The sequence below is a fragment of the Tenrec ecaudatus genome, chromosome 5 (genome assembly GCF_050624435.1).
Source record: "Tenrec ecaudatus isolate mTenEca1 chromosome 5, mTenEca1.hap1, whole genome shotgun sequence".
Taxonomy (NCBI): Eukaryota; Metazoa; Chordata; class Mammalia; order Afrosoricida; family Tenrecidae; genus Tenrec; species Tenrec ecaudatus.
Genome location: NC_134534.1, coordinates 182,926,021 through 182,949,055, shown reverse-complemented (window position 1 = coordinate 182,949,055; position 23,035 = coordinate 182,926,021). Strand labels below are relative to the sequence as shown.

Below are 23,035 nucleotides of genomic sequence, written 5' to 3'. Positions count from 1 at the left end.
GCAGAAGCGCTAGCCAATAGCGGCCGGCCGTGTACCCTTGCGTCATCCAACCCTAGCCAACCAGAGTTAGCTGCGGGCTGCACCTGCCCGCCCGGGTCTTTAAAGGGCAGCAGGGCAAAAGACCCGGCCAGACTGTGTGGCTGCGCGCAAGCTGGGACACAACTATGAGCCTCGAATAGGAAAGTAGCGTTAGTCTTTATTCACGCCCTGTCCTCGGCCCCGAGTCTCATCCTATCCTCTATCGAGCCCCGGGCCGGCCAAGGGCGGGAAGCAGCTGTCCAGGGCGTGCTGCAGGGCCCGGGCCACGGGCTCGGTCCTCTCCCGGCGCCGCCCCGTCCGGAGGGCGTCAGACCCCCGCAGGGCCTCCAGGAAGTCAGGCAGCTGCACGGGCAGCGAGTAAACGGGCACCGAACGGAAAAGGGCGGGCACGGCGGCCACCGGCAGCAGCTGGTCGAAGCAGGCCCCGACGTAGTGGCCAGGCGCCCGGCCCTGCAAGAAGTCTGGCAGCACGCAGCTGAGCGAGGCGGCAAAGGCGTCGTTCGGTGTGTGTGCCCTGGGCGCGGAGGCCGATTCCTGCAGCCACTCGCTGCACAGCGCCACGGCCCCGGGTGAGAAGAGCAGGACCACCACGCCCCCCTCCTGCAGGGTCTGGCGCCGCTGCGAGTGGAACCAAGCCAGGGGGCCCTGCGTGCTCAGCTCACGGCGGCTCCACAAGTCCACGGCCACGCGCAGCGGCAGCCGGCACAGCGCCGACGCCAGGACGCCCACCAGGCGCTCACAGATGGCGTCGTCGGGGGAGTAGAGGAGAAGAGCGCGGCGGCCCCTCGTGGCCTCTGCCAGAGAGAGAACAGGGGAGGCAAGGAGACCCGAGATGGCCCGAGGTCCAGCCTGAGTTTGCAGACACTCATCCTCCTAACTCCCCCCACCCTCCAGGCACCCTCCTCCAAAACCAGCAGCCACTCTGCTAGGGATGGCGGGGCACAGGCACTCTTGGCTGGGGAATTCCCACCCCCACTCTGGCCTGGGGACAAGGGGACAGGAAGGGTGCTCACCTTTCACTTTGTTCTTTTTGAGAAGCAAAAGTAGCAGCAGAGTAGCCGCAGTGAGAAGGCAGGCCAGCCACACCAGGACCCAGCGCTTGTGGATGTCTGCTAGACCCAAAGGGCAAGCCAGGCCTGTTAAATCAGACACCTCACACTCAAACCCACACCTCACCAGGCACATTTGAGGCCCAGAGTAAGGAAGTGACCTGGCCAGTGTCCACCTCACTAAAGTGGCAGAGCCAGGATCTGAGCAAACACATATACAGTTACTTGGGTGACACCGAATCAGGGTCCACCTCTAGGATGGGGATAATTATAGAACCTAACTCACAGGGTTGTGGGGACTGAATCTATTCTTAGCACACAGAACTCTTAACAGCACCTGGCATCCTACGAACTCTGGTGTCAGCTGACACTACGCCAGTCAGCCGCCCCCTAGGGATAGAGTGGCCAGACCCTTGATCTCTGCGTGCCCGCAAAGACCTCCAAACAGGTGTCCCTGCCCTTGGGTTTGGCCTTCGGGCCATTCACCACATGACAGTCTTATAGAGGTTTATGAATGTGAATCTGGCGGCCAACCCATCACCTTAGCCCTTTGGGAAGGCCCGGCTGTGTGCATCATAGCCATATGTCCCAGATGGACCCCAGCCCTGCATTCTCAGAAAGGACCTGCCAAGACCCTCCAGCCCAAGACATTAGCCACTGTGGAACTGCTCCCCGAAACCACCCACAAACTTCATAGAAATGTACGTCCACCCTCTTCGCTTAGCTTAGCTCCAACCTTCATTTGAGCTCCCTATCCCACCTCCCTCCAGACAAACCCAGCACTGGACATGTGTGCTTGACACTGCCACAACAGCTAACACTTTCCTGTAAGGGGTGGTCTGTCTAGTTTTCCTCAAGGTTGGGGTGGGGACATGGGTCACTTCTTGGTAGATCCTTGGACCCTGAAAGTTCTCATCTGTGTTTTTGGGACAAAGGAAGACTGTGCATCTGGTTGATCTGAGCCCAGGGAAGAACCAGACCATTACTGCATGGGCTGCCCCCAAGGGTGGTCACAACCTAGAGTCAGACCGCGGTTCCTTGGAGGAGCAGCTCGTGTGATACTCACACTTGTCCATGGGGCAGGCCCATAGCGCTCCCAGTTTGTCATCCCAGAGCTGCAAGACACAGAAGCAAAGACTGAGCCTCCAGCTCCGAGATTAGCCCCTGCTACATTCTGGCCAGCCCCATCTAGTTCTTTGCCATGGGCTGTGTGCTCTTTGCCATGGGCTGATCTCCCTGCACACAGCGCCAGGCCTGATCTACCTTGGTTTATGCTTCACCTGCTGCTTTAGATGTTCCTCTTTCCATGTCAAATCTCGCCCACCCTTCCTTATGCTCATCTGGGAAAGTACCACTTAGCACAGGGGGCCTCAAACTATGGCCTGCCGAGGACATTTTTCTGGCCCACCGGGTGTTTTTGCTGCCGCTGCCTGTCCTGCTTAGCAGCCAACTCGTCCAGTGTGCATAGGAATTTGTTCTTAGTTGTTGTTTTTTAAATTATAGTCTGGCCCTCCAATGGTCTGAGGGACAGTGAACTGGCCCCTGTTTAAAAAGTTTGAGGACCCCTGACTTAGCATATGTGGATGTAGTGGTCCGCTTACTGACTGCTTTGGGGGCACAACTTGGCTACGAATGGAAACGTCGGCAGTTTGAACCCACTCTGGCCCAGGGAGAAAGGCCTGGCCAGTGCTTCAGTCAAGACTGCAGCCTAGAAAACCCCAGGGGGCAGTTCTGCTCTGCCACGTGGGTTCTTCTGAGCCACACAAATGAACTACATGTCCAACAACCGTGGCAAGCAGCGAGTCCCTGATGTCTACTCTACCCTCGGTTCTAGGGCTGGGCACAACACAAGCATGGACAGAAGGACCAGGAGGAGGCTTAGGAAAGGCCTGGGTTTCCCTGGAGCTCCTGCTCTGCTAGGTGGGGAGAGACGGCCAGGCCAGGGCTTCCAGGTCTGGTGCTCTCTGCTCACCTGTTCACACCGACCTGACTGCAGATCCCATAGGAGCTGCTCTCCATGGTGAGCTGCCCGCTGCCAAGCCAAAGGAGGAGGGAATCAGTGGGGGGTGGCACTCTGAGGAGACCACCAGGCTCCAGCTGCTACTGAGGGCAGGGTCCCAGTCTGAGCCCCCCTCACGTGCCTCCCCAGAGACCAACACAGAGCCTGGCATGGAGAAGGGGAAATGGGATGGAGGGAACAGGTGAAGCCAGGTTGGAGGGGAGGGTTCTCAGCCCTCACCGTAGAGGTCCTGCTAGGAAGTGGGGTGCAACCACTGGCTTCCAAGGCACAGAAAGATCTGTTGTCCTGGGAGCCTCGTTTCTCCACCAGCAGCATGTCATCCTTGGGGGGTCCCAGGGACTCTGCAAGGGGCGAGAGGCCAGTCTCCATGAGACACAGCCTTGTAGGGCAGCCCCTTGCCCCTCGCCCTCCCCTTCATCCCCAAGGCTCGGTCCTGTGGTGGTCTGCTCAACCACCTGCAGGCTCCACTCACCAGCCCACAAGCACCCTTCCAGCTGTAGTTTCTCCCAGTTGCTCACCTGATGCAAAGGGGACAAGGTTAGAGAACTGGGCACGCCGGGGCCAAAGCCAAAAGGCTGGGTGGTCAGGAAGGTCGCTGCCTTTCTCACCGCAGCCTTGTGAGACTTTCTGGGCCACACGGCTGAGCTCCCACGCATTGCCCTTCCCCTCACCTGGCCATCTCCCTTAAAATTACAACCCCACTCCAATCTTGCCCCTCTCACCTTTGCCCACAGTATTTATGGACAATTTTATACCACACATTGTTGCAATCCGCAATTCTATAGCACACTGAATAATTGCTCATGTGTTGAGCTTACTGTCCATTGTCTACTTATCTCCATGGGAACACAAGCTTCTGAAGCATGAGAACTGCCACTGGTTTTGCTCACTGACCTCTCTACCCTCGTTTCTTAAAACATGGGACAGACCCCTGAACCAAACCAAACTTGCTGCCGCCAAGTTGGCACCACCTCACAGCAGCCCTCCAGGACAGGGTGAAACTGCCCTGTGGATTTTCAAGGCTGCAAATCTTCCTGGGACCGGAAAGCCTCACCTTTCTCTCTTGAGGAGAGTGGTGAGTTTGAACTGCTGACTTGGCTCCTATCATAAATCCTCAGTAAGTATCTGCCGAGTAAATGACTGCCTTGATAGCCGCCTTTTGAAGGCACAGCGCAGCAGGTGGCACAGGTGGGGAAAGGGCAACGTTAGCAATATCAGCACCTGTGCCAGCTCCGAAGGGGAAACTATTTACGCCTCACAGCTGTCTCAGGACGGTTCAGCGCTTGGCTACCAAGGGAAGCCTGAGTCCTGTGGAGAAAGGCCTGAGAGCTGTTTCTGTCAAGACCGCAGCCTGGGATCAGCAGCTGGGAGCTCCCCAGAGGGGAAGGGGCTCACTGAGGCATGGGTGGAAGGCGCACAGGGGAGGCACGGACCCACGTTGCTCTGGGACACTTCAGAGGACAGTGGCTTGTCTCCCTCTGAGACCCATCCTCAACCAAGTGCTCTGGCCCCCCTTCTCACCTGAATGCAGAGGTTGGGGTGACCTTTCAGCAAGGGGAACCTGAGGAGCTCCTGCGGGAAGGCAGGTGGACGAAGGTCACAACTCGAGGTGCCTAGAGCCCTTCTCCTGCCCCCCCCTGGGAGCTACCTGCTACCCCTCTCACTTTCACTGTGATGTTTTTCCAGGACAGTTGCGGGACCAGAGGCTGGCAGGGGATCCCGCCTGGTGCCCTCCAGCACAACACCGCCTCGGCAAACAGCGGGCAGGGTGCCACCAGCCGCCACCCCAGGGGCGGCAGCAGCTGCAGCTGAGCAGCACGCCACAGGTTCCAGTGTGCATGGGGGTCTGCAAGGAGAGGTCCATGAGTGAGGCGTCTGTCTGCCCTGGGGTGGACACCAGCACCACCAACACCCCGCCGCCCTAGGCCTATGCCTGCTCACCCTTTTGGAAGGGGCAGTGGTTGGTCCTCTTGGCATCCAGCTCCAGGAGCCACACCTGGGAAGAAAACAGGGTCCCCCTCTGATCACTTCAACCAAGCCAGCCCCCATGGGCATCTGCCACCTCTGGTGACACAGTCATTCGGCCAGCATTTCAGAGCTCTGGTCCAGGCTTTCAGCCCTTAGGGGGCACATTGATTCTTCCAGCAAACTCTTCATAAGCACCTAGGCCAGGCATTGGCTACATCTTCACTCAATCCACTGGTAATGAGCACCTTCTATGTGCCAGACCCCAGGGACAGGCAAGAACCCATTCCTCCACTGAAAGAAACACTAATGTCAGAGGTCAGGATGGGAGGTGGTGTGTGCAGTTGATGGAAGAGAGAGGAAAGAGCCAACAGACATAACTCAGATGTGCCCTGCTTCCTCAGAACAGGCTGTCCTGTTAGCATGTCCATCTTCCAGATGGGAAGTGGGCTCTGGGCTGGGAAGTGAGGAGGAAGTGGGCAGAGTCCACATCAAACCCGCCTGAAGCCAGAGCATGGGCTCTGCCTTCCGTGGCAGCAGGGAAGGACTGGGCACGGGAGGCTTCGAGGAGGAGGTGGCAACTGCCTGGAGCCACGGGTTTATGAATGGGTGTCCTGAGGCTGGCACGTCGGCTGGACCAGGCGAGAGGTGAGGGAGAGCAGGGGTGAAGAAGGGTCAGAACCTCTGGCTCCAAGGGGAGGGGAGGGGATGCTGCGACAAGGAAAGAAGGGGCCACCCTCCCCCACCAACGCCCCTTCCCCTGGGGTCCAGTTAGGCTCCATCTTACCTGAACACAGAGGCAGGGAACCAGTACTCTGTGGCTCAGCGTAAAGTTTTGTGGCCCCGTCTGCAGGACAAGCGGGAGGAAGGAAGTTGGAGAAGTTCAGGAGAAGGAAGAGGACTGGAGGCCAGAGATGAGGACTCCAGGCAGGCGGAGTGGGAATTTCCTACTGCTTGTCATCACCTGGTATCTGAAATCTTCACACATGCGCACGCACACCCAGCAGAGCTCCCTTGCTTTGGGCATGGGTCTCTCTCCTAGTCCCCCTAATATGGGCTTAGATCTGGTATCGATTTGGGAGTAGAGGGGCAGAGGGCTCACCAGGTTTTTTTGCCACTTGAGCTCTGGTGGGGCCCAGTCCTGGTCCCAGTACAGGGAGATGCCGAAGTGTTGCCCCTCTGTGATATCCAGCACCAGGCTCCTGTCGTTGCTGTTGGCAGACGGGCTCACCCAGGGCAGAGCAGCTGGGGGAGACAAAGACCACTTCCACATACCCAAACCTGGTGTTTCTTCCAACCCCCTTGGACTAGGTAGCTCCTAGAGGGCAGAGCATGTGGACCCATTGTAGACTGGGCAGTAGCTCACAAGGCTCCACCGGGGCTGGCTGCCATGAACTCACGAAAGCCATTGCCCAGATCTTGTTCTGGATGCCCCTGCTGCAGATACACTGGCTGCTTTTATTATGTAAACACCCCAGATGCTCCTGCCTCAGGACCTCTGCACGAGCTATCCTCTGCGGAGAACCCTCTTCTCTCAGATACCCACATGGCTCCACCCTCCCCTCCTCCAGGTCTCTGTAGGGAAGCCATCTCCAGCCCCTATAACTCCCAGCCACTCCCCCACAGGTGTCTCCGCCCATCGCCCATCAGTGAGTGCAGTCTCCATCTCCAGCTGTTCATCATGTCCTCCCTCACCTCCATCCCAACTCCCCAGATACAGTGTCAGCGACACGAGAGCTGGACTTTGGGTCAATTTTTGTTCATTGGTTTATTTTCATGCCTAGGGCTGCATTTCACGAGCAGTGGTTGATAAATAAATGCCGAATCGAGGTCTCCTGACCAAGGGAAGAGATGGAATGTCTGACATGTAGCCCTTACTAGATTGCCAACAAGGCAAGCCGGCTTAGGCTTAAGGAACCAAAAAGAAAATGAAGTCGGAATAACGAGCGTTTAGAGAACATCACAGAGTTTACGTACATCTTGACCTGGGTGTGCACATAAAGAAAATGATGTGCACATACAGAAAATGGTCAGGTTGGCCATTTCAGTCAGTGCACCTTGCACACATGACTGTGTGGACGTTAACACACATCAAAAGCGACCGAAATGACCACCCACACCGAAATCCAAACAATGGCCATGAAGAAAAACATTAAAAGCTTCCTTAACACTTTTAGTCCTTAATTGATTGTTTAGTAGTATTTTTATTTCTATGTGGGGCAGGGGCTGGGTTGTAATACTGACAGTGCTTGGAGCGCCTAGCTGTCCTTGAAAGCAAAATTAAAAGCCAGTTATGGTTGCGTCTACTTTGATTCCTGGTGAGCCCACAGGTGAGAGAGTAGGATTGCTTTCAACAGCAGGCGCTCCAAGTGCCAGACCTTTCCCCTGAGGCGCCTGCGTAGAGCTGAACCTCCCAGTCAAGTGCATCAACCATTCATTCGCACCATCCAGGGACTTCCTACATGTCCTATTCCTAATGTATGTCATCAGGAATGAGCGGTTCATCTTTACATTCCTGGTGCCTGACACAGGAGTTACTGTAGTTCATGTCTGACCAGCGAATGAATGAATGAATGTGCTTGCTTCACCAGCTGCTGGAATGAACCAGCCCCAATCTGGAGCCAATTCCCAGGGTCCCTGGCACTCCAGACCCTGCCCCTCCTTGTCCCCAGCCCCATCTATGTGCCAGCAGCTCTGGATGCTGTCCCAGATTTTGAGGGCCCTACAGTCTAGAAAGAGTAGGGCTGGGGGCCGACGAAAAGTGGGGAGAGCCCATCCGAAGGGCTCCCTGACCCCCAAACACCACCCACACCTGTGCAGTGTCAAGAGGCCCTTCTTTGGGGGCTAGAGAGAATGTTACCCTTGGAGAGAAAGCAGGGGAGGAATCGGGCTCAGACCTCTGGACTGGGAGCATGAAAACAGATGGGAGCAGCCAGAGGGAAGAGAGGCCCGGCCGGGGGGCCCAGGGGCTCTTGAGTCACTTACCAGGCATCACCTGGGTGAGGTTGAGTTCCTTCTGGTACCTGGGCTGAGTATAGGACCAAATTTGCACTTCACCCCCCAGGGCAGCCTCGAAACAGTCAAACATCACGGAGCCCTGTGAGAAGAAAACCCATCGCTGGGGCTCCTTGACTCCCACCATCTGCCACCCACTCGCCCACCTGTCAATATTCTGTGCAGGACAGCCAAAATTCCACCACGAACGTCCCCTTGATTGGCCCCCAGTTCTAAAGCAAACACTCTTGGTAGGTGGGGGGGTCGGCAAGACAGGGATAAGGGGCCTAATATTTGAGCCCCTGGAAGGCCAGCAGTTTGAAGCTTTTTGCTCCCATCAAGAGTTATGGTCTCGGAAACCCACAGGGGAAGTTCTGCCCTGTCCTGTGGGGTGGCTGTGAGGCAGGCTCCGGATCGACTGGTTGGCAGGGAGTTGGGTTCCTACCTCTGCTGTGCTGGACAGCCTGGCCTAGCGAACAGGACAAACCCCCTCCCCCCACATCCAAGGCCTCAGGGTCCTCACAAGTGCTTTGTGAGGGGAGCCAAGCCCATACTGCCCAATCCTCCTCCATTTTCTAAGAGGCTCTGTGTTGGAGGCGGGGATGGGAGAGGAAGTCAAAGGGCCTGAGTGCTCGGCCTCAGTGTGGTGGATCCTCCGTGGTGTTTGTCCCCTCCCCCCGAAGTCCCAACCCCCTGCATCACAGTGCATACATGATGCAGACAGGACGTAGTGTGCAAAGAACCAGTCCGGGGGTCAGAGATGTCAACCCAACCCACAGAATTCCCCTTTTTGAGCTTTCTTTTTCAGCAAAATGCGGGTGACACTGGGACGATTTTAAAGATGACAAAAGAAAGAAGAAACCACGAAATTCACCAATGACAGCCCTTCCATGCTGGGCGTTCCACCAGGTGCTTTACAGACAGCGCCTCAATCAACTCCCCGGTGGCAGCACCATACAGAAGAGTAAGGGAGGACTAGTGCTATCCCCACTTTATGGGCCAGAAAACGGGGCTACCAAGGACTGAATGGGGTCGTCCATAGTCACACATCAGAGGTGAACATGCTAGTGATTGGAAAGCAAACGCTTTACAGAATGCCTGGCATCCTCAGCCTACATACCGCAGACAGACCAGACTGGACAAGGGAGGCAGGCACTTGCACCTCCAGCAGGAAGCAGCCGGCAGAAGGGTGGTCCTGGAAGGACAACAGGACGTGGGACTGCAGTGCAACTGTGAGCCACAGAGAAGGAAGGAGCTGGTCAGGTCCAGTAGCCCTGTGTGTGCAAGGGTCTGGCAAGCAGTTTGTAGGCCGGCCTGGGTCTTCTCACCATTGCTGGCCTCTCCAGCCTCTGGATTGGCTGCTCCTTCCAATTCTTTCTTATCTTCAGGCTCCTCCCAATGCCCTGGAAAAACCCAGGAGCAAGGCCCTGCTCAGGCCCCTGGTGCTGAACTAGTTTAGGGGAGCAGAAGCTGGCCTGGGACCGTAGGGAATGGACAGGATGACCAGGTGGGCTAGTGAGGCCTTAGGCCAGCAGCCTGAGAAGGGGCAGACCCCAGGGCCTATGCCTGCCCCAAACCCTTTCCTGGCGCACACACAGCCACAGGCAGACCTGCTCACCGTGCACTGTTAAGTGGATGTCCATGCGCAGACAGAGGTCACAGTCAGTCTCCTCCTCGTAGCACCTCAGCACCAGTTCTGTCTGCAGGCGAGTAGGTCCCAGCACAGGGCCCGGGGCAGGTTCAACAGTGCCCGTCCCCAGCAGGCAGAGCCCTTCACCATCTGTACAGGAAGGGTGGGGTGGGTGCTGGAGTGTTCAGAACCTGCCATTCTGCACTGACAGGCCTAGAGGCCCAGGGGAATGTGGCTCTGCCTGGACTAAGAGGTGGTGAGGCTGTGGGTCTACGACAGTCCCCCTCTCCCTCCCGCTGCCCCCTGAGAAGACCTTTACTTTGGAAAAGAAGGGCTACTCACCCCAGAGTCTGCAGGAGAGGCCCTGGGAGGGAAGAAACAGAGAGAGGGAGTGTGTGTCTCCAAAGTCAATCACTTTCCCAGCCTGAGACTTCAGCCCATTTCTTTTAAGGGCCCCTCCCAGAATACAAAGCCCACCCCAGGCTTCTCTTCCCTGTCAGCACCAGATAGACCAGCAGGGGCGGTTCTGGCCATGGAGGTAGTGACCGGGGCCAGACTGGGGCTGCCATGGGCTGTGGAGGAACCCTGAGCCTTTCCCCAAATCCCCCGCCCCCAGCCCCAGACTCACCGCGGAGCAGTGAGCAGTGCTCTGAATGCCCACACCCCTCTCCAGAGTGAGGATCCCGGGGCTACGGCCCAGTGCCAAGGTCAGCAGGAGCCAGGGAACAGGCATCTTCCAGGCGCCCAGGCCAGACCAGAGGCCCCGTCCTGGCCGCGCCCAGCGGGGAGGAGGGGGTAAACCCCTCACCCCCGACCCCACTCAGCAGGCGGCAGCGTCTGCCCCAGTCCTAGGGTCCCAGCCGCGGGCGCTTGCGCACTCCCTCTTTTTCGATATCCAGACAAATCCCAGTCCTGGCAGGAACGTTTTCATTTCGGCTTCCGGCAGGCAGTTGGCTGTTCCCGCCTCCGCCCTGTCCCTCCCACTAGGCCCCGGCCTAGGAGCCAGCCGCCTTCCTGCGAGGAGTATGAATCTCAGAGCTGGCCGGCCTCCCTCCGCGGCGGACACCTGGCTGGGAGGGGCCCCTGGAGCAGGCAGCGCACACTCAGGGCTGAGTCCAGAAGCTCTTATTCACCCTGAGAGTCTGGGTGCCTCCCGGGAGCTGAACGATCCGGAGCAAGCCACTGGACCCCAAGGCCCTGGGGCCTCCTGAGGCCCTGCCCCTGCCCCCCACCCCCAGCAACTTCCTTCGCTGTGTGGGTTAGGGGCCCTGGAGGCCGGGACCAGGGGGACCAGAAAGCCGGTTTCTTCTACCTCCTGGTCTAGACCAAAGTGTGGTCTGGGGAGAGAGGCGGCAGGCATGGAGACAGCTCTTTGAAGTTCGGTGTTCTGTCAGTGGGAAACCTCACAACACAGACTTCCTACCCATTTCACAGGTGGGCCTGCGCATTTGTGGGCGAATGCGAGTGTGGACGCAGGATCCCGCATGTGGACTCCAAGGCCCCGCCAGGCTATTCCCACACCCTCCCACCTCCCACCCCCGCCGGATCCGGAAGGAGCACAGGCTTTCTGGATCACTTGGCCTTTATTCATCTTCCTGGAAGCAGGTGTCCACTGGCCCACCGTTGTTCTCTGGCCCCCCAATTCCAAAGCCTCTTTCTCTGGGTCCAGTGTGCTCCCCCTCTCTTGCCCTCTGGACAGGGTGGGGCCTGGGAAAGAGGTATCTCTAGCTCTCTGAGGAGGGCTCTCTTTTGCCACCAGCCACGCCCGCTCCAAACCCCTCCGGAGAAGTCCTGCAGCTCCTGCCTCCCTTACCCAAGCTCCACCGGCTGCAGCCTGGACTGGGGCTAAACCAAGGGAGAGGGGAACAGAGCCGATTCCCTTTGCCCGTGAGGCTGGTGGCCCGAGGGGCTCTCAGTCGATCTGGAGCGGGAGAGGCGGGTCCCTGGGTGAGGTCTTGGCGAGGTGCGCGCGGACAAGGAGTGGGGTACTCGGCACCGGCAGGGAATCGGGCTTCTGGGTCAGTAGTCCTCACAATCGCCCCCAGACCCAGGGAAGAAGGCCCATCCCGAACACCGGTCCGGCCCCAGGGCCTTCCGCGCCGCGGCCCCAGGCCCCCGAGGCCACAGCAGCGCTCGGCTCCGCCTCGGGCGGCCCGCTGGGCGGCCTCGCGTTCGAGCCGGCGGCACAGCGCCAGGCGGGTGCGCAGGCACGGCGGGGCCTGGAGGAGCTCCCCGCGGCGGGCTCCGGCCGGGGGTCCCCCGTCCAGCACGCGCAGCAGGCGCTGCAGGTCGCGCAGCAGGCGGAAGCGCGGCAGGGCGCGCAGCGGCGCGGGGATGTCGCCTTTGGCGCAGAGGTTCCCGAAGTAGGCGAGCAGCAGCTGCGGGCGCGGGGCGGCACGGAGCAGGGCGCACAGGGGCGCGGTGGCGTCGCGGGCCGGGACGCGCCCGGCGCCGCTCCACAGCAGCAGCACGGTGCCCCGCTCCCGCAGCACGCGCGCACGCGCCGCCCACAGCCACGGCAGCGGGCCCACGCGCGCCACGCGCGCTCCTTCCCACAGGTCCACCACCACATGGTGCCCGCCGCCCAGCGCGGCGCGCAGCAGTTCCGCCAGGGCCCCGACCAGGCGCCGCTGCACCTCCGAGTCCGCCGCGTGCAGCAGCAGCACGGGCCGCGCTCGGCCGGGACCTGTGGGCGCGGGCAACACGGAAGCAGGACGCGGCTGAGGCCCAGACCAGCTGGCCGGGTTCTGGTCCCAGGCTACACTGTCGGGTGCCCCAGCCGCTTAGCTGCGCCCTAGCCTAAAGGGCACCTGTGGACTAATTAGATAAAGGTGCCTCGAGTGCCTGGCTAGTTCGTATTGGGGCTCACTCACTCCTTGCCAAGAGTCCTGGTACTACCACGAGCAACCTGCCCCGTGAGTCATCCTTGCCCACGGAGTGAGGGGTGGGATGGCTCTTTGGGAAGGAACCCTGGGCATGGCAGGAGTGGGGACCAGGTCTGGGCCTAGGAGCTGGGCAGGTGTGATTCTCCAGGTTACCTCCAGGAAAACTTACCAGACAGTGGGCGCAGATGCACAAGGGCCAGAACAATGCCCAGCAGCGTGGTGAGGGCCAGTGCTCCCAGGATCAAGAGCCCCAGGCGCCTATGAGAGACTGAGGCCCGCAGAGCTCCTCAGTGCCTAATCTCCCTCTTAGGTCATTCCCACCCTCTACCCCCACCTCCAATAACTCACCATCCGGGCACAAGAAATGTTTCCAGGAGAACTGGACATCTGAGCGCCACACCTGTGGACACAGAATCCCCCAGCCCTGTCAGTCAGGGGTGATTCTCCTCCCAGGGGGCCATGAATGGGAAGAGGGTGTGGGGTGGAGAAGGGCGGCCCCCATGGCACAGTGACCCTCCAGCTGCAGGGTCTGTTCAGGGCCTGGCATAGAAGAGGTCAGGGGTTGCAAACCAGTGTGACGGGGCCCACACTTAAAGTAAACACCTAAGTTGGCCAAGGGGACGGCGAGGCCCTAGAGAACTTGGAAGCAGTTTAGATGGTTCTGAGCTCCAGGCATGGGCAACAGGCTTTTCAACTTTTCCAGAGAAGCCAGCCAGAAATTCTGTGTGTGTGTGTGTGTGTGTGTGTACCATCTTCCAACGCATGCCAGTTCCAGACACTGCTGACCAAGCCAAACATTTCTGTGGATTGGACTCATGGCGTACAGAGGAGGATGTGCTAGGGGGTGTGAATAGGAGAACGGTAGGATTCCTCACCAGGACACAATCCCCTGGCTTCAGGAAGGGAATGATGAGGTCCAGTATCACGGGACCCGCACCCTGGGTCTGTAGATACAAATAACAGAATGACTGTCCCTGCAGAACCAATCAGGCTCTGCCCAGCTCCCGAATCTGCTCATTCCGTTCCTCCTTCCCCGTCCCATCTCCCCCTGCCTCCGCCCTCCAAATACTACCGCAGCGTACGCCCAAGTGCCACCTTGGAAAGAAGGCCAGCCACAGCAGCTTCCATTAATCTCTCCCACACCGGAGTTCCTGCTGCTCACTCACACCTGCCTGCTGTCAGACAGTCATCACACACATTCCGAGCACCAACTCTTGTGCCAAGTCCTGAGGAGTGGTGATCGGGCCCTGTCCTCTAGCAGCTCACCAACCAGGGAGGTTACCTAGTTCGCTGAAGGAGTTCCTTGTCCACAGGAGAGGATGCAAACGGTGGGGTCAGGAGACCCAGGCCCAGGCTCAGCCATTGCTTGTGCGGAGCCTAGCTCAGGAGATAGTTGCTTCTCTTCCCTGAGCTCCATGCCAGCACTTGTCTAACAAAAACCCATTGCTGTCCAGTAGGAATAGAGATCTCTAGGACAGAGTAGAACTGCCCCAGAAGGTTTCCAAGGCGAGAGGTCTTGACAGAAGCTGAGTGCCACAGCTGTCTCCTGCGGAGGAGCAGCTGCTGGGCTAAAACTGCAGGTGTGTGTGTGTGTGTGTGTAAACCAAACTTATTGTCATCCCTAGAGTAGATTTCAACTCATAGTGACCCTACAGGGCGTTTCTGAAACTGAATCTTTATGGAAACGGAAAGCCTCGTCTTTCTCCCTGGTAGCAACTAGTTAGTGGTTTTGAATTACTGACCTTTAATTAGCATACTGGTGCCTAGAAATTCTTAGTTCACTGAGTTATTAAAGATATGCATTCAAAAGCCCTTAATAATGAAGCGACACCACCCCCACCCCCACAAAAAAGTAGGAAGTTGATTCCAGCTCACGGCGACCTATGTGCGTCCCGCTAGACCTGTGTGGCATGGGCTTGTCAGGGGCCCATGGCATTCCCGAAGGGGACCACCAGGCTTTTCTTCTGAGGCCCCTCCTGATGCTTCCAGGGAGCAGCAGGGTGTATGAGCCCTCTGCACAACTCAGGAGCTCCTGGGCACAATCCATTCACTCAAGGAGCCCTGGTCTGCTGTGGGTTATGTATTAGATGGCTAGTCACAAGGTTGGCTGTTCAAACCCACCAGAGATGCCGAGGGAGAAAGATGCAGAGGCTTTCTGCTCCTGTGAAGATTTAGACTCAATTGCTTCTTGGCCTTTTGCCTAGGATCAAGATTGACAGACTCAGAAACCCAAAGAGGCTGTTCCACTCAGCCCTGGAAGATTGTAGCGAATTAGAGTCTGCTCTATGGCAGTAGGTGGAATATATTACCTGATTAGAAGTAGCTCGCATTAGACTAGCAGTTCTCAACCTGTGGGTCGTGACCCCTTTGGGGATCAAATGACCCTTTCACAGGAGTCGCCCGATTCATAACAGTAGCAAAATGACAGTGCTGAAGTAATAATGAAAATAATGTGATGGTTGGGGGTCACCACCACATGAGGAACATATGAAAGGGTGGTGGCATGAGGAAGGTTGAGGCTCTTGGATTGGGCTGAACTCAATGCCAGGGGCCTTTTCCCGACTAGGCACACAAACGAGGCCAGCCTTTTGCTCTGGAGGTTAGGGTATCCCACGTGATCCTGGCTTAACTCGGAAGCACTCGCCACCCGCTCTGCCGCAGAGGGAGTCAAGCGCTTGGTTGCTAACCAAAACCCCAGCAGCTGGAGCCTTGGTGAAGATGTCCAGTTTCCCTGGGGCAGTTCCACTCTGTCCTTCAGGGTCGCTAGATGCTGGAGTAGACTGGACTCTGTGAATGGACCCTTTTAGAATGCCAAAAAAAAAACCCAAAACCCACCAGACTGCAAGTGACCTGGAGAGACCAGTCAGGCTTAGTCAGCCCAGGCTGTGGTTTTGCAGGTGTGGTTTTGAGTGCAGATGGCATTTGATTGCCACTTTTAATACCAGATACACGTGAGCATCCACTTCTGACGCGGCCCGTGGCCCACGACGTAAGAGTGAGGCCTGTCAGTAGTGAATACCGTGCTGCCAAGAGCAGCCTGTCTTCTGGGAGCCCTGTCTCTGGACAGAGTACAGGGGGCCTGGGAAGGTAGTAGCGAGTTGGATGGTCCAGAGACTGCTGGCCGGGGCCTGGCTAGTCCCTGGCCTTTTGTTAACCCTGTAGGGTCAGAAACACGAAGTCCTCTGTGGCAGGCAGAGAAGCCAGTTGATTAAGTCAATCAATGAGCCTGAGGGGCAGCATGGGGGTGCTGGGCCATACCTGGCTGATACTGTACACAGGGGGCACCCAGCTGTCCTGCCCCGAACCCCGGGGGCTCCAGGCGGCGCTGAAGGTGGCAGGTGTCCTTGAGGAGAAGTGAAGGATCAGCTGCTGGGCCTGGGTGTTCATGCTCACGTTCCAGGATGGGACTGCCCCGGGGAGTGGGAGAGGGCACCTGTCAGAGACCTGTTCTTGGAGGCGAAGGGAGCTGGGCTGTCATGCAGGGGAAGCAGAAGGGTGAGATGGCAAGATGGGGTTTCTTTATAGGCTCACCAGTCCTGTGGGGGCATTCAACGTGGCTGCTGTTGGCAAACGAGAACTGGGGAACACAGGGATGGAGAGTCAGCTTAGGAGAGGCAGGAGTGTGTATGTGGGATGCAAACCTCAGGAGTTACCCACATCCTCCCCACTTCCTCTCCATGGATTTACCTTGAAGCAGAGATGGGGGTGCAGGTCCACCTTCTCCAAAACATACCACTGTAGAAGGAGAGGGGAGTGAGTCATGGGGAAAGTCCCCGGGTCCCAGGCTGCCTCCCTAGTCCCGGGAGCCTGCACTCACCCCCTCTGACTCTTGAGCTGTGGCATTGGGGAGGTCTTCACAGAGGACGTGCCCACCCTGTCTCAGGCAGAGGGAGGCCTCCGGCTTCAGTGGGCAGTGAAGTGTCAGGGCCATGGCCATCTGGGTGTGATGACTGTGGTCAGTAAAGCGCACTGACTTCCAGAAGTCTGAGCCATCTGGGCAGGTGGCAGATCAGAGGGTCAGCCTGGGGAGGCTCAGCCTGGGGAGGCTTTAGCCCCACCCTGCCCCCTCCTTCCCAGGGCATCAACTGATGTTTGTGGAAGTGCCTGCATTGGCTGCTGCCCAGCTGGGAACTCCACACACAGGCGCCCTTTCTCCAGCCCCATATGCATCACGCTTTCCATCCAGTTGACTCCTTTCCTCCCTCAGTGTTCCTTCTTCCCAGCTCCCCACTACACCTTACCACAGGGCACGCAGGCCTCCAGCACCGGGCGTGCCTCTCCCTCCCAAAGCCCGAGGGCCAGCCCCTCCAGGTGCCCTTGCCTGCTCCAGCCGGCGTGGTCTTTCTTCTCCCTTGCCTGGGTTCCTGAGCTCCTGCCCTGCACTGTGCAGTGCTTTGTGCAATCTGTTGGCTCCCTCTGTGCGCCCTGCCTCTCCAACTTGAGCACCGCCAGGTGCCTGTAGTTCTTTTCTTCCTCTCCCGCCCCTTTCCGACCTGCAGTGCTCTAGAGATCATAGAGCCCTGCTTCATTCAAGCCTTTCCAACGATTTGACGGCAAGGCAGGGCACAAAGCACCGGTCCCATGTTACAGAGGGGGAAACTGAGACTCGGGGAAGAAAACAAAGGCAGAGCTGGAATGTGAACCCAGGTCTCCTAGCCCACCTTCTCAGAACACCACCTTAGGTCTCGTTTCCTGCACCTCTATAGAGCGCATACCACGTGCAGTAGTCTGGTTTATTAGCAGGCTGACTGGCAGACATGAAAGCTGGGCCATTGCCCTTTACCCCCTGGCCCCAGGGAAATGTCTGCAGGCCTTATAGGGACATCCTCCTACACTTGTGTCAAGTGTGCATGTGAGAGAGACAGACAGGGACAGGGAGTATCCAAGCTGCAGATAGCAGCCACACTCACATGCTTCAGGCCAGCTCTGGAAGGGGCATTTTTTATGCCTCACAGTGTCCTCTTGCAGGTAGGACACCTAGGGGGACAGAGGACAGGCAGGGAGGGTCAGAGCCATGATGGCTTTGCCTGACTCTGTGTGTGCTGCCTGAGCTGGCAGGGAATCTGACATGGGGAGCATGGTGGAATGTGGGGGAGGGCGGGTGGTACCTGACCTTGGGGGAAGGAACCCTAGAGAGGAGGAAAGAAGCTGGCTCCTCTTCTCTTGTAGAGGAGAACCCATCCCCCTGAACAAGGGCGATCTAGAAATCCACAGTCCTCAAACTTAGGGCAACCCTGGCCTCCACTCAGCTGTCTCCAAAGTGCCCAGTGCCCTGTGTTAGTCCTCACCCGGGACCACCCAAATCCCCAACTGTCCCCCTGCTCAAGGTCTCTGCCTACCCTACAGCTGTCCTTTCTTCTCCTGGGTGCAAAGCTCCCTGTACCTTTCTTGCTAATCCAAGGCATACTGGGGGTGCACAGGAGAGGAGGAGGGTTGTCATGGATGGTAGTGGGGAGAAGGTTTTCAGGGCCCATGGAACCTTGCAGTGTTCACCCCCAGAGCACCCAGGAAAGGTGGTCATCTAGTCTGCCTCAGGAAGAATCTACATGTGGGTGGAGCCACCCCCAAGAAGACCCTGTCCTCAGCAGGGCCCTTCCAGCACAGATTAGTGTGTGGCCACGCAGCCAGGCTCGGACCAGCCTTCCCAAGCACCTTGGTAACCTCTGGTCATTTTTAAGCCTGATTTCCTGAAGATATGCTCAACTAGTACCTGAGGGCCCTTTTAGGGGAGCCATGGACAGCGTGCACACACACACACACACACACATTCACTCACCTCTATGCACAGACAGGGCAGAAGAAATTCAAAAGGCAGCTCTACAGGGTGGCCCCTGGATACAATTTCCTGTCAACAGAGCAGCAGTGGGAAAGAAGAGCCAGTCAGCAGGAGGAGATGTATTTCTGCCATGAAGAATTTCCAGAGTCCCAGGAGGCCTCTGCTCTGGCCATTTGCTCCAGGTGTCTCAGTACAAGCAGGTGGGAGAGGAAACAGGAAAAGGAACGAGCGTTACTGAGCACCTCCCAAGTGCCAGGTAGATTGCTAGGTGTTAGAAGCAGTAACTCAGGGAAAGAATCCTGGCCTGGCCACGTGCCTCTGAGGCATCGCCCCCATTCTATAAATGAGGAGGGATGAGGGCCCCAGGGCTGGATCATCGATTGGTCCCTGCAGATGTGCAGGAGCCTCTGTGCACACGGGCCCTTCACGGGACACCCCAAGGGGAGGGAGATGGGACGCCACCAACACAAGGATGGCTTGTATGTCATGTTCCCCACTGCTTGAGGGAACTTGAAAGGCTTCTCGATGCTGTCCGAGCCCCACTGCATATCCCTGTCCCCGGAGTAGAGGCCATAAACATTAGTCATTCGTGGAAAGGTCTTGGGCAATTGCTTGCTTTCTTCATGTGTTTGACAGACAGGGCCCTGCTGCTCCAGCACCCTGTGGCCCGGCTGCTGGCCAGCGCACCTGAGTGTCAAAGGGCGCGTTCATTTGTTCACACTCCAGTGCCCACTGGTGACAGAGCCGCACGATGACCTCAGGGCCTGGAGGAACGGTCACTCGCACAACCCGAGTCTCAGGCAGCAAATCAAAGGAGAACTCAGGCCCTGGGGAGGAGGGGGGGTCTATTAGTCTCATCCCTTGGGCTTTAGCATCTGAGTTTAGCACAGACACCACCACGTGCCAGAGCCCCTCTCTTACAACACCCCTTCCTACTTCCATGTCCCTGTGAGTCCCATCTGGGGAGACCTTCCTTTGCCTCTGGGTCTGAAGGTTGGGTCCTTTTAAAGCGCAGTCCCGTGTAGGGGATGCCTGAGGAGCGGCCGGAGTTGGGATCCTTGTCATACAGGCAACAACTATCCAGAAGCTTCCTCTGAAAGCAAAAACAAGGAAAGCCTTAGCCAGGACTCAGGGAAGAGACTCATGGCTATTCCTGCCTCTGGACCTTGGCCACCACACACAAGTGGCTCAACTTTGTTAGAGCTTAATTTCCTTGACTATGTAAGGGAAAGAAGAACCTATCTTGTCTCCACACTTACTTTTTCCCTCAAATAGCTGAAAAGCAAGTTGGGAGGCCAGAAGGGATGGGGCTGTGGGGCCCGGGGCTGGGAGAGTACCTGAGCAGATGCTGGCCTCTTGTGTCTTCTACAGAACTTGAGCCTGTATGACTTTTTGGATTTCCGCACCAGTAGACGGAGTGAGAACCATGGAAGGCCTGTGCGGGAAGGAGAGCACACTCACTCCCAGGCGCCCTTCCACCCCTCCCCTCCATGGAGGAGATCCCCAGTGTTAGAGGAACCTAACCAAGCAGACTGCCAAGAGTCGATTCTGACTCACAGCCGACCCTCTGTGAGATGGTAAATCTTTCCTCCCAGGAGCAGCTGGTGGGCAGTGTTAGATAGCAAGTCATTTTAGATCAAGGGGGAGCATGATGCCGAAGAGGAAGCTGCCTTTATCCCTCCAGTCACAATAAAGCATTCGTTTCTTAAGTAGAGAAAAAGCTACTTATATCAGCAAAACATTAGAAACATCCAATTCCTAAGCAGTATTTAAAAAGGCCATTCGGTCCACTCCACCCGGAGGCGGTGACCCGACACGTCTTGCGTCACTTCAGATTTTTCAGATAGGTCACCAGGTGCTTCCGAGGGGCCTGTGGGTGGACTTGAACCTCCCACCTTTGGGTTAGCAGCTGAGTGAGTTAATCATTGGCACCACTCATCGACAAGCAAGGAGCCCTGGTGCGGCAATGTTTGTACACTGGGCTGAGATTCACAGAAGCTCCTGAAGATAAAGACGGGGCTTTTACTCCCATTGCTACAGTCTCAGAGACTCTCCGGGCAGTTCTACCCTAACCTGTGAGCTAGCACCAACTCAATGGCACTGAGTCTGGGCAGGCTGTTGAGCAGTGTCTAGGCCTTTGGTAGGCACCAAGCCCAGACCTGGACAATGAAAATACAGGGTTGAACATGCAAGGAGGTCCCACTTCACAAATAGACAGTAAATACATAGAAATACATAGAACTGAAAGTGTTCCATCCCACGTATTAGTGCACGCTGAAAAGAGAAACACCTTCACAAAAAGATGAGACTGAAAATTAGGGTGACCTCAGTTCATGCGGAGCTTGGCAGCAGAAGGACAAACTCTTGTCCCAGTGTGACAAGTCCCAGTCGCCTCAACCTAGGTGTGCCCCAGACCTGACCAACCACCCACCAACAATAGAATGGGCGAGTGACCACAGGCTGTTCCTTATACCTGAAGGGACTGCCACCCGCTGCAGGCACAGCTGGCAGAGACAGTGCCTGACCCAGGCACAGCCGGCATGTGAGGAGAGGAGGGCAGACTGGGGATGGCAAAGGGCACGGGAAGGCTTTCCTGTGGAAGATGGAAAGGAAATCCAGTGATGCGTGTGGCCCCAAGAAGCCCCTCGGCTGGCAAGCTGGGCTTTCGGCTGAGCTCTGCGGGTGAGAGTCTGCACCAAATGTGGCCCACTCACAGCCAGGCTGCCTCCTTCATAAAGTGGGTCTATTCTAAAGGTCAAGTTAACCTTGCGGGGGAACAGAGAGCACCCCGAAAGAGGTGGATTATGGATTGCCTCACAGCTGCGATGGAGGCAGGTGGAGTGGGGGACCAGCTCCTGGGCTCTCTGTTTGTTCCCCTCCCAAATCACACAAGCAATGCTATCCTTGTCCTTAGACTATCATGCTCGCCCATTGCCTGGCTGCTGCTCGGGACCAGGCTCCCGGGGCTTCATAAACTGCCCGAGGTCACATGGAGGCCTTGCCCTGCCCTGCCCAGGCAGGTGGGCAGGCGAGCGGGCTATCAGGACAGCGTGTGAATTCCCTCTTGGCTTCCCTCCAAACCTTGTACTTGCCCCTGGATCCTACACTGCTTCCCAGGCCAGGGGCCCAAACTGAGAACAGAGGGCTTGCCTGGGGGTCTAGAACAGTAGGGAGGGACCAGACCGGATGGAAACTCACCGCTGACTGCCTGAAGGTGTGGAGTCTGGGAGGGAAAAAGAGGAGGGAGGCATTATTGGTGGGACCCCAGGAGGAGCGTTCTCCCGGGGGCCCATGCACTCAGACGCTAGGTGTGTCCCCACCTGGCAGTACAGCTTACCTTGCGAGAGGCCAGGAGACGGAGGGTGGCCCGGCGGGGCAGGGAGGCACCGCCAGTTCCCGAGTTGGCAGACACAGCCATGAGCAGCAGGACCAGCGGCAGGAGCCAGGCCGCCCCCACGGGACTCCCCATGGGCTTCTGTGGGTCAGGGCCCCCAGCGCATGGCTTCCCAGGCTGTGGCGGCTGGCAGGCCCAAGGCGCGTGGCCGCGGAGCGGAGCACCCAGCGGGGCTTGGGGGGGGCCGGGCCTCAGCCTGCCCGGGCGCCGCCCTGCCCCCGAGCGCCCTCGGACTCTTAACCGGCCGGTCCCGCCGCATTCCTTCCCCGAGTGGGGGGGCCCGAGGACCTTGGCCCCAGACCCCCTGCCCTCTCGAGAAAGGCGAGGGGCTCCTTCGGTGGCAGAGGGACAGCAAGCGCGGGCCCGCAGAGGTTGGGGCGGGAGGGCTGACCGGCTGCACCTATTTCTTAACCCCGCCTACCCCTGAAACGACCTGCACACCTGACCAGGTTTCTCGGGCACGTGTGCCCCGAGTGCACCGGTGCTGGGGAGACAGAGGTGCCTAAAGCATCCGTGCCAGTTGGGCAGGAAAAACAAAACAACAAAAACACCTCTCTCTAGTACCCTTTATTAAACCTCACCTGCCCGCACACCGGGACTCCCCCAAACCCGAGGATTCTGAGCACTGGGCCTGCGGCTACGAGGGTCCGCGCCCCCTGGAAGTCTGCGCAGGAGTGTGCTGGGAGCAGGGGGCTGGGGCCCCCACACTGACCTGGTTTCCTGTGGGGACCCTCCCCCGGAATGCATGCCTTGGCTTCCTCCCTCACATGGAGCATTTGAGTTGTTTCAGCCCTGACCTTAGTGACGCGCAGTGAAAATAAAGTTTGGGGCACACATACTAGGTTCAAGCATCTTGAAATCGCTGCCCCCCCCCCCCTGCACCCCGGCGTGGGCCGCCTTCCACTACCACCACAGCCTTCTTTGGAGGGATCCTAGTTCCCCAGTCTCAGGGTGACACCCTAGCCATCATCCTGAAAATAACCTCGTTTTGAGTTCTTTACAGGATAGGGACCCTTCTTATTCTTTGTTGCCCTAGCAGTAAAATCCACCGCCACCAAATTGATTCCAACTCATAGCGACCCTTGGGTGATTTTCTGCGTCTGTAAATCTTTATGGGAGCAGATAGCCTCGTCTTGCTGGTCTCAGTCCAATGCCAACCCCACAGAGCCGCCAAGGCTCTTTAGTGCCTAGCTGATGCCCTGATGGAGGTGCAGCTTACGAATAAATGTAAATTGAGATACATTCTGTCCAAGTTCATCCGTTGCATATTTCCCAAAGCACTT

The 23,035-nt window shown here is 57.6% G+C and overlaps 2 protein-coding genes across 6 annotated transcripts; both read right to left on the bottom strand.

Annotated features, from left to right (window-relative positions):
• Positions 1 to 176: 176 nt before the first annotated feature.
• On the bottom strand, positions 177 to 10,886 carry IL17RC (interleukin 17 receptor C). Of its 5 annotated transcripts, none has more exons than XM_075550443.1 (17): positions 10,326 to 10,885; positions 10,040 to 10,061; positions 9,686 to 9,847; positions 9,396 to 9,470; positions 9,188 to 9,297; positions 8,059 to 8,170; positions 6,176 to 6,318; positions 5,861 to 5,920; positions 5,050 to 5,104; positions 4,773 to 4,954; positions 4,630 to 4,680; positions 3,581 to 3,626; positions 3,328 to 3,449; positions 3,061 to 3,120; positions 2,155 to 2,203; positions 1,053 to 1,175; positions 177 to 833 (listed from the first exon to the last, which is right to left on the bottom strand). In XM_075550443.1, exons 1-17 carry the CDS (start codon positions 10,428 to 10,430, stop codon positions 232 to 234), a joined length of 2,079 nt encoding a protein of 692 aa, XP_075406558.1. In that variant the 5' UTR covers positions 10,431 to 10,885; the 3' UTR covers positions 177 to 231. The 5 variants fall into 5 exon arrangements, with proteins under 5 accessions (XP_075406558.1, XP_075406559.1, XP_075406560.1 ...); XM_075550444.1 differs by having other exon boundaries at positions 1,053 to 1,151; positions 10,326 to 10,884; XM_075550445.1 differs by having other exon boundaries at positions 1,053 to 1,148; positions 10,326 to 10,882.
• A 385-nt stretch (positions 10,887 to 11,271) lies between these two features.
• Positions 11,272 to 21,827, bottom strand: IL17RE (interleukin 17 receptor E). Its single transcript, XM_075550917.1, has 16 exons — positions 21,696 to 21,827; positions 20,832 to 20,919; positions 19,696 to 19,793; positions 19,295 to 19,451; positions 19,046 to 19,185; positions 18,359 to 18,427; positions 17,493 to 17,559; positions 16,400 to 16,575; positions 16,270 to 16,317; positions 16,114 to 16,159; positions 15,841 to 15,989; positions 13,458 to 13,526; positions 12,931 to 12,982; positions 12,757 to 12,850; positions 12,431 to 12,444; positions 11,272 to 12,383 (listed from the first exon to the last, which is right to left on the bottom strand). Exons 1-16 carry the CDS (start codon positions 21,825 to 21,827, stop codon positions 11,422 to 11,424), a joined length of 2,361 nt encoding a protein of 786 aa, XP_075407032.1. The 3' UTR covers positions 11,272 to 11,421.
• Between the last annotated feature and the right edge of the window lie 1,208 nt (positions 21,828 to 23,035).

Excerpts from the sequence above, each read along its gene's own strand:
- IL17RC (XM_075550443.1), bottom strand. The coding sequence starts at position 10,430 with ATGCCTGTTCCCTGGCTCCTGCTGACCTTGGCACTGGGCCGTAGCCCC. Across the intron at positions 10,062-10,325 it reads GCACTGCTCACTGCTCCGCG|GGCCTCTCCTGCAGACTCTG; the intron begins GTGAGTCTGGGG and ends CTTCCCTCCCAG. Across the intron at positions 3,121-3,327 it reads TTCCTAGCAGGACCTCTACG|CGGGCAGCTCACCATGGAGA; the intron begins GTGAGGGCTGAG and ends TTGGCTTGGCAG.
- IL17RE (XM_075550917.1), bottom strand. The coding sequence starts at position 21,827 with ATGGGGAGTCCCGTGGGGGCGGCCTGGCTCCTGCCGCTGGTCCTGCTG. Across the intron at positions 16,318-16,399 it reads CAGCTCAAGAGTCAGAGGGG|TGGTATGTTTTGGAGAAGGT; the intron begins GTGAGTGCAGGC and ends CTCCTTCTACAG. Across the intron at positions 13,527-15,840 it reads CTGTGTACAGTATCAGCCAG|ACCCAGGGTGCGGGTCCCGT; the intron begins GTATGGCCCAGC and ends TTGTATCTACAG.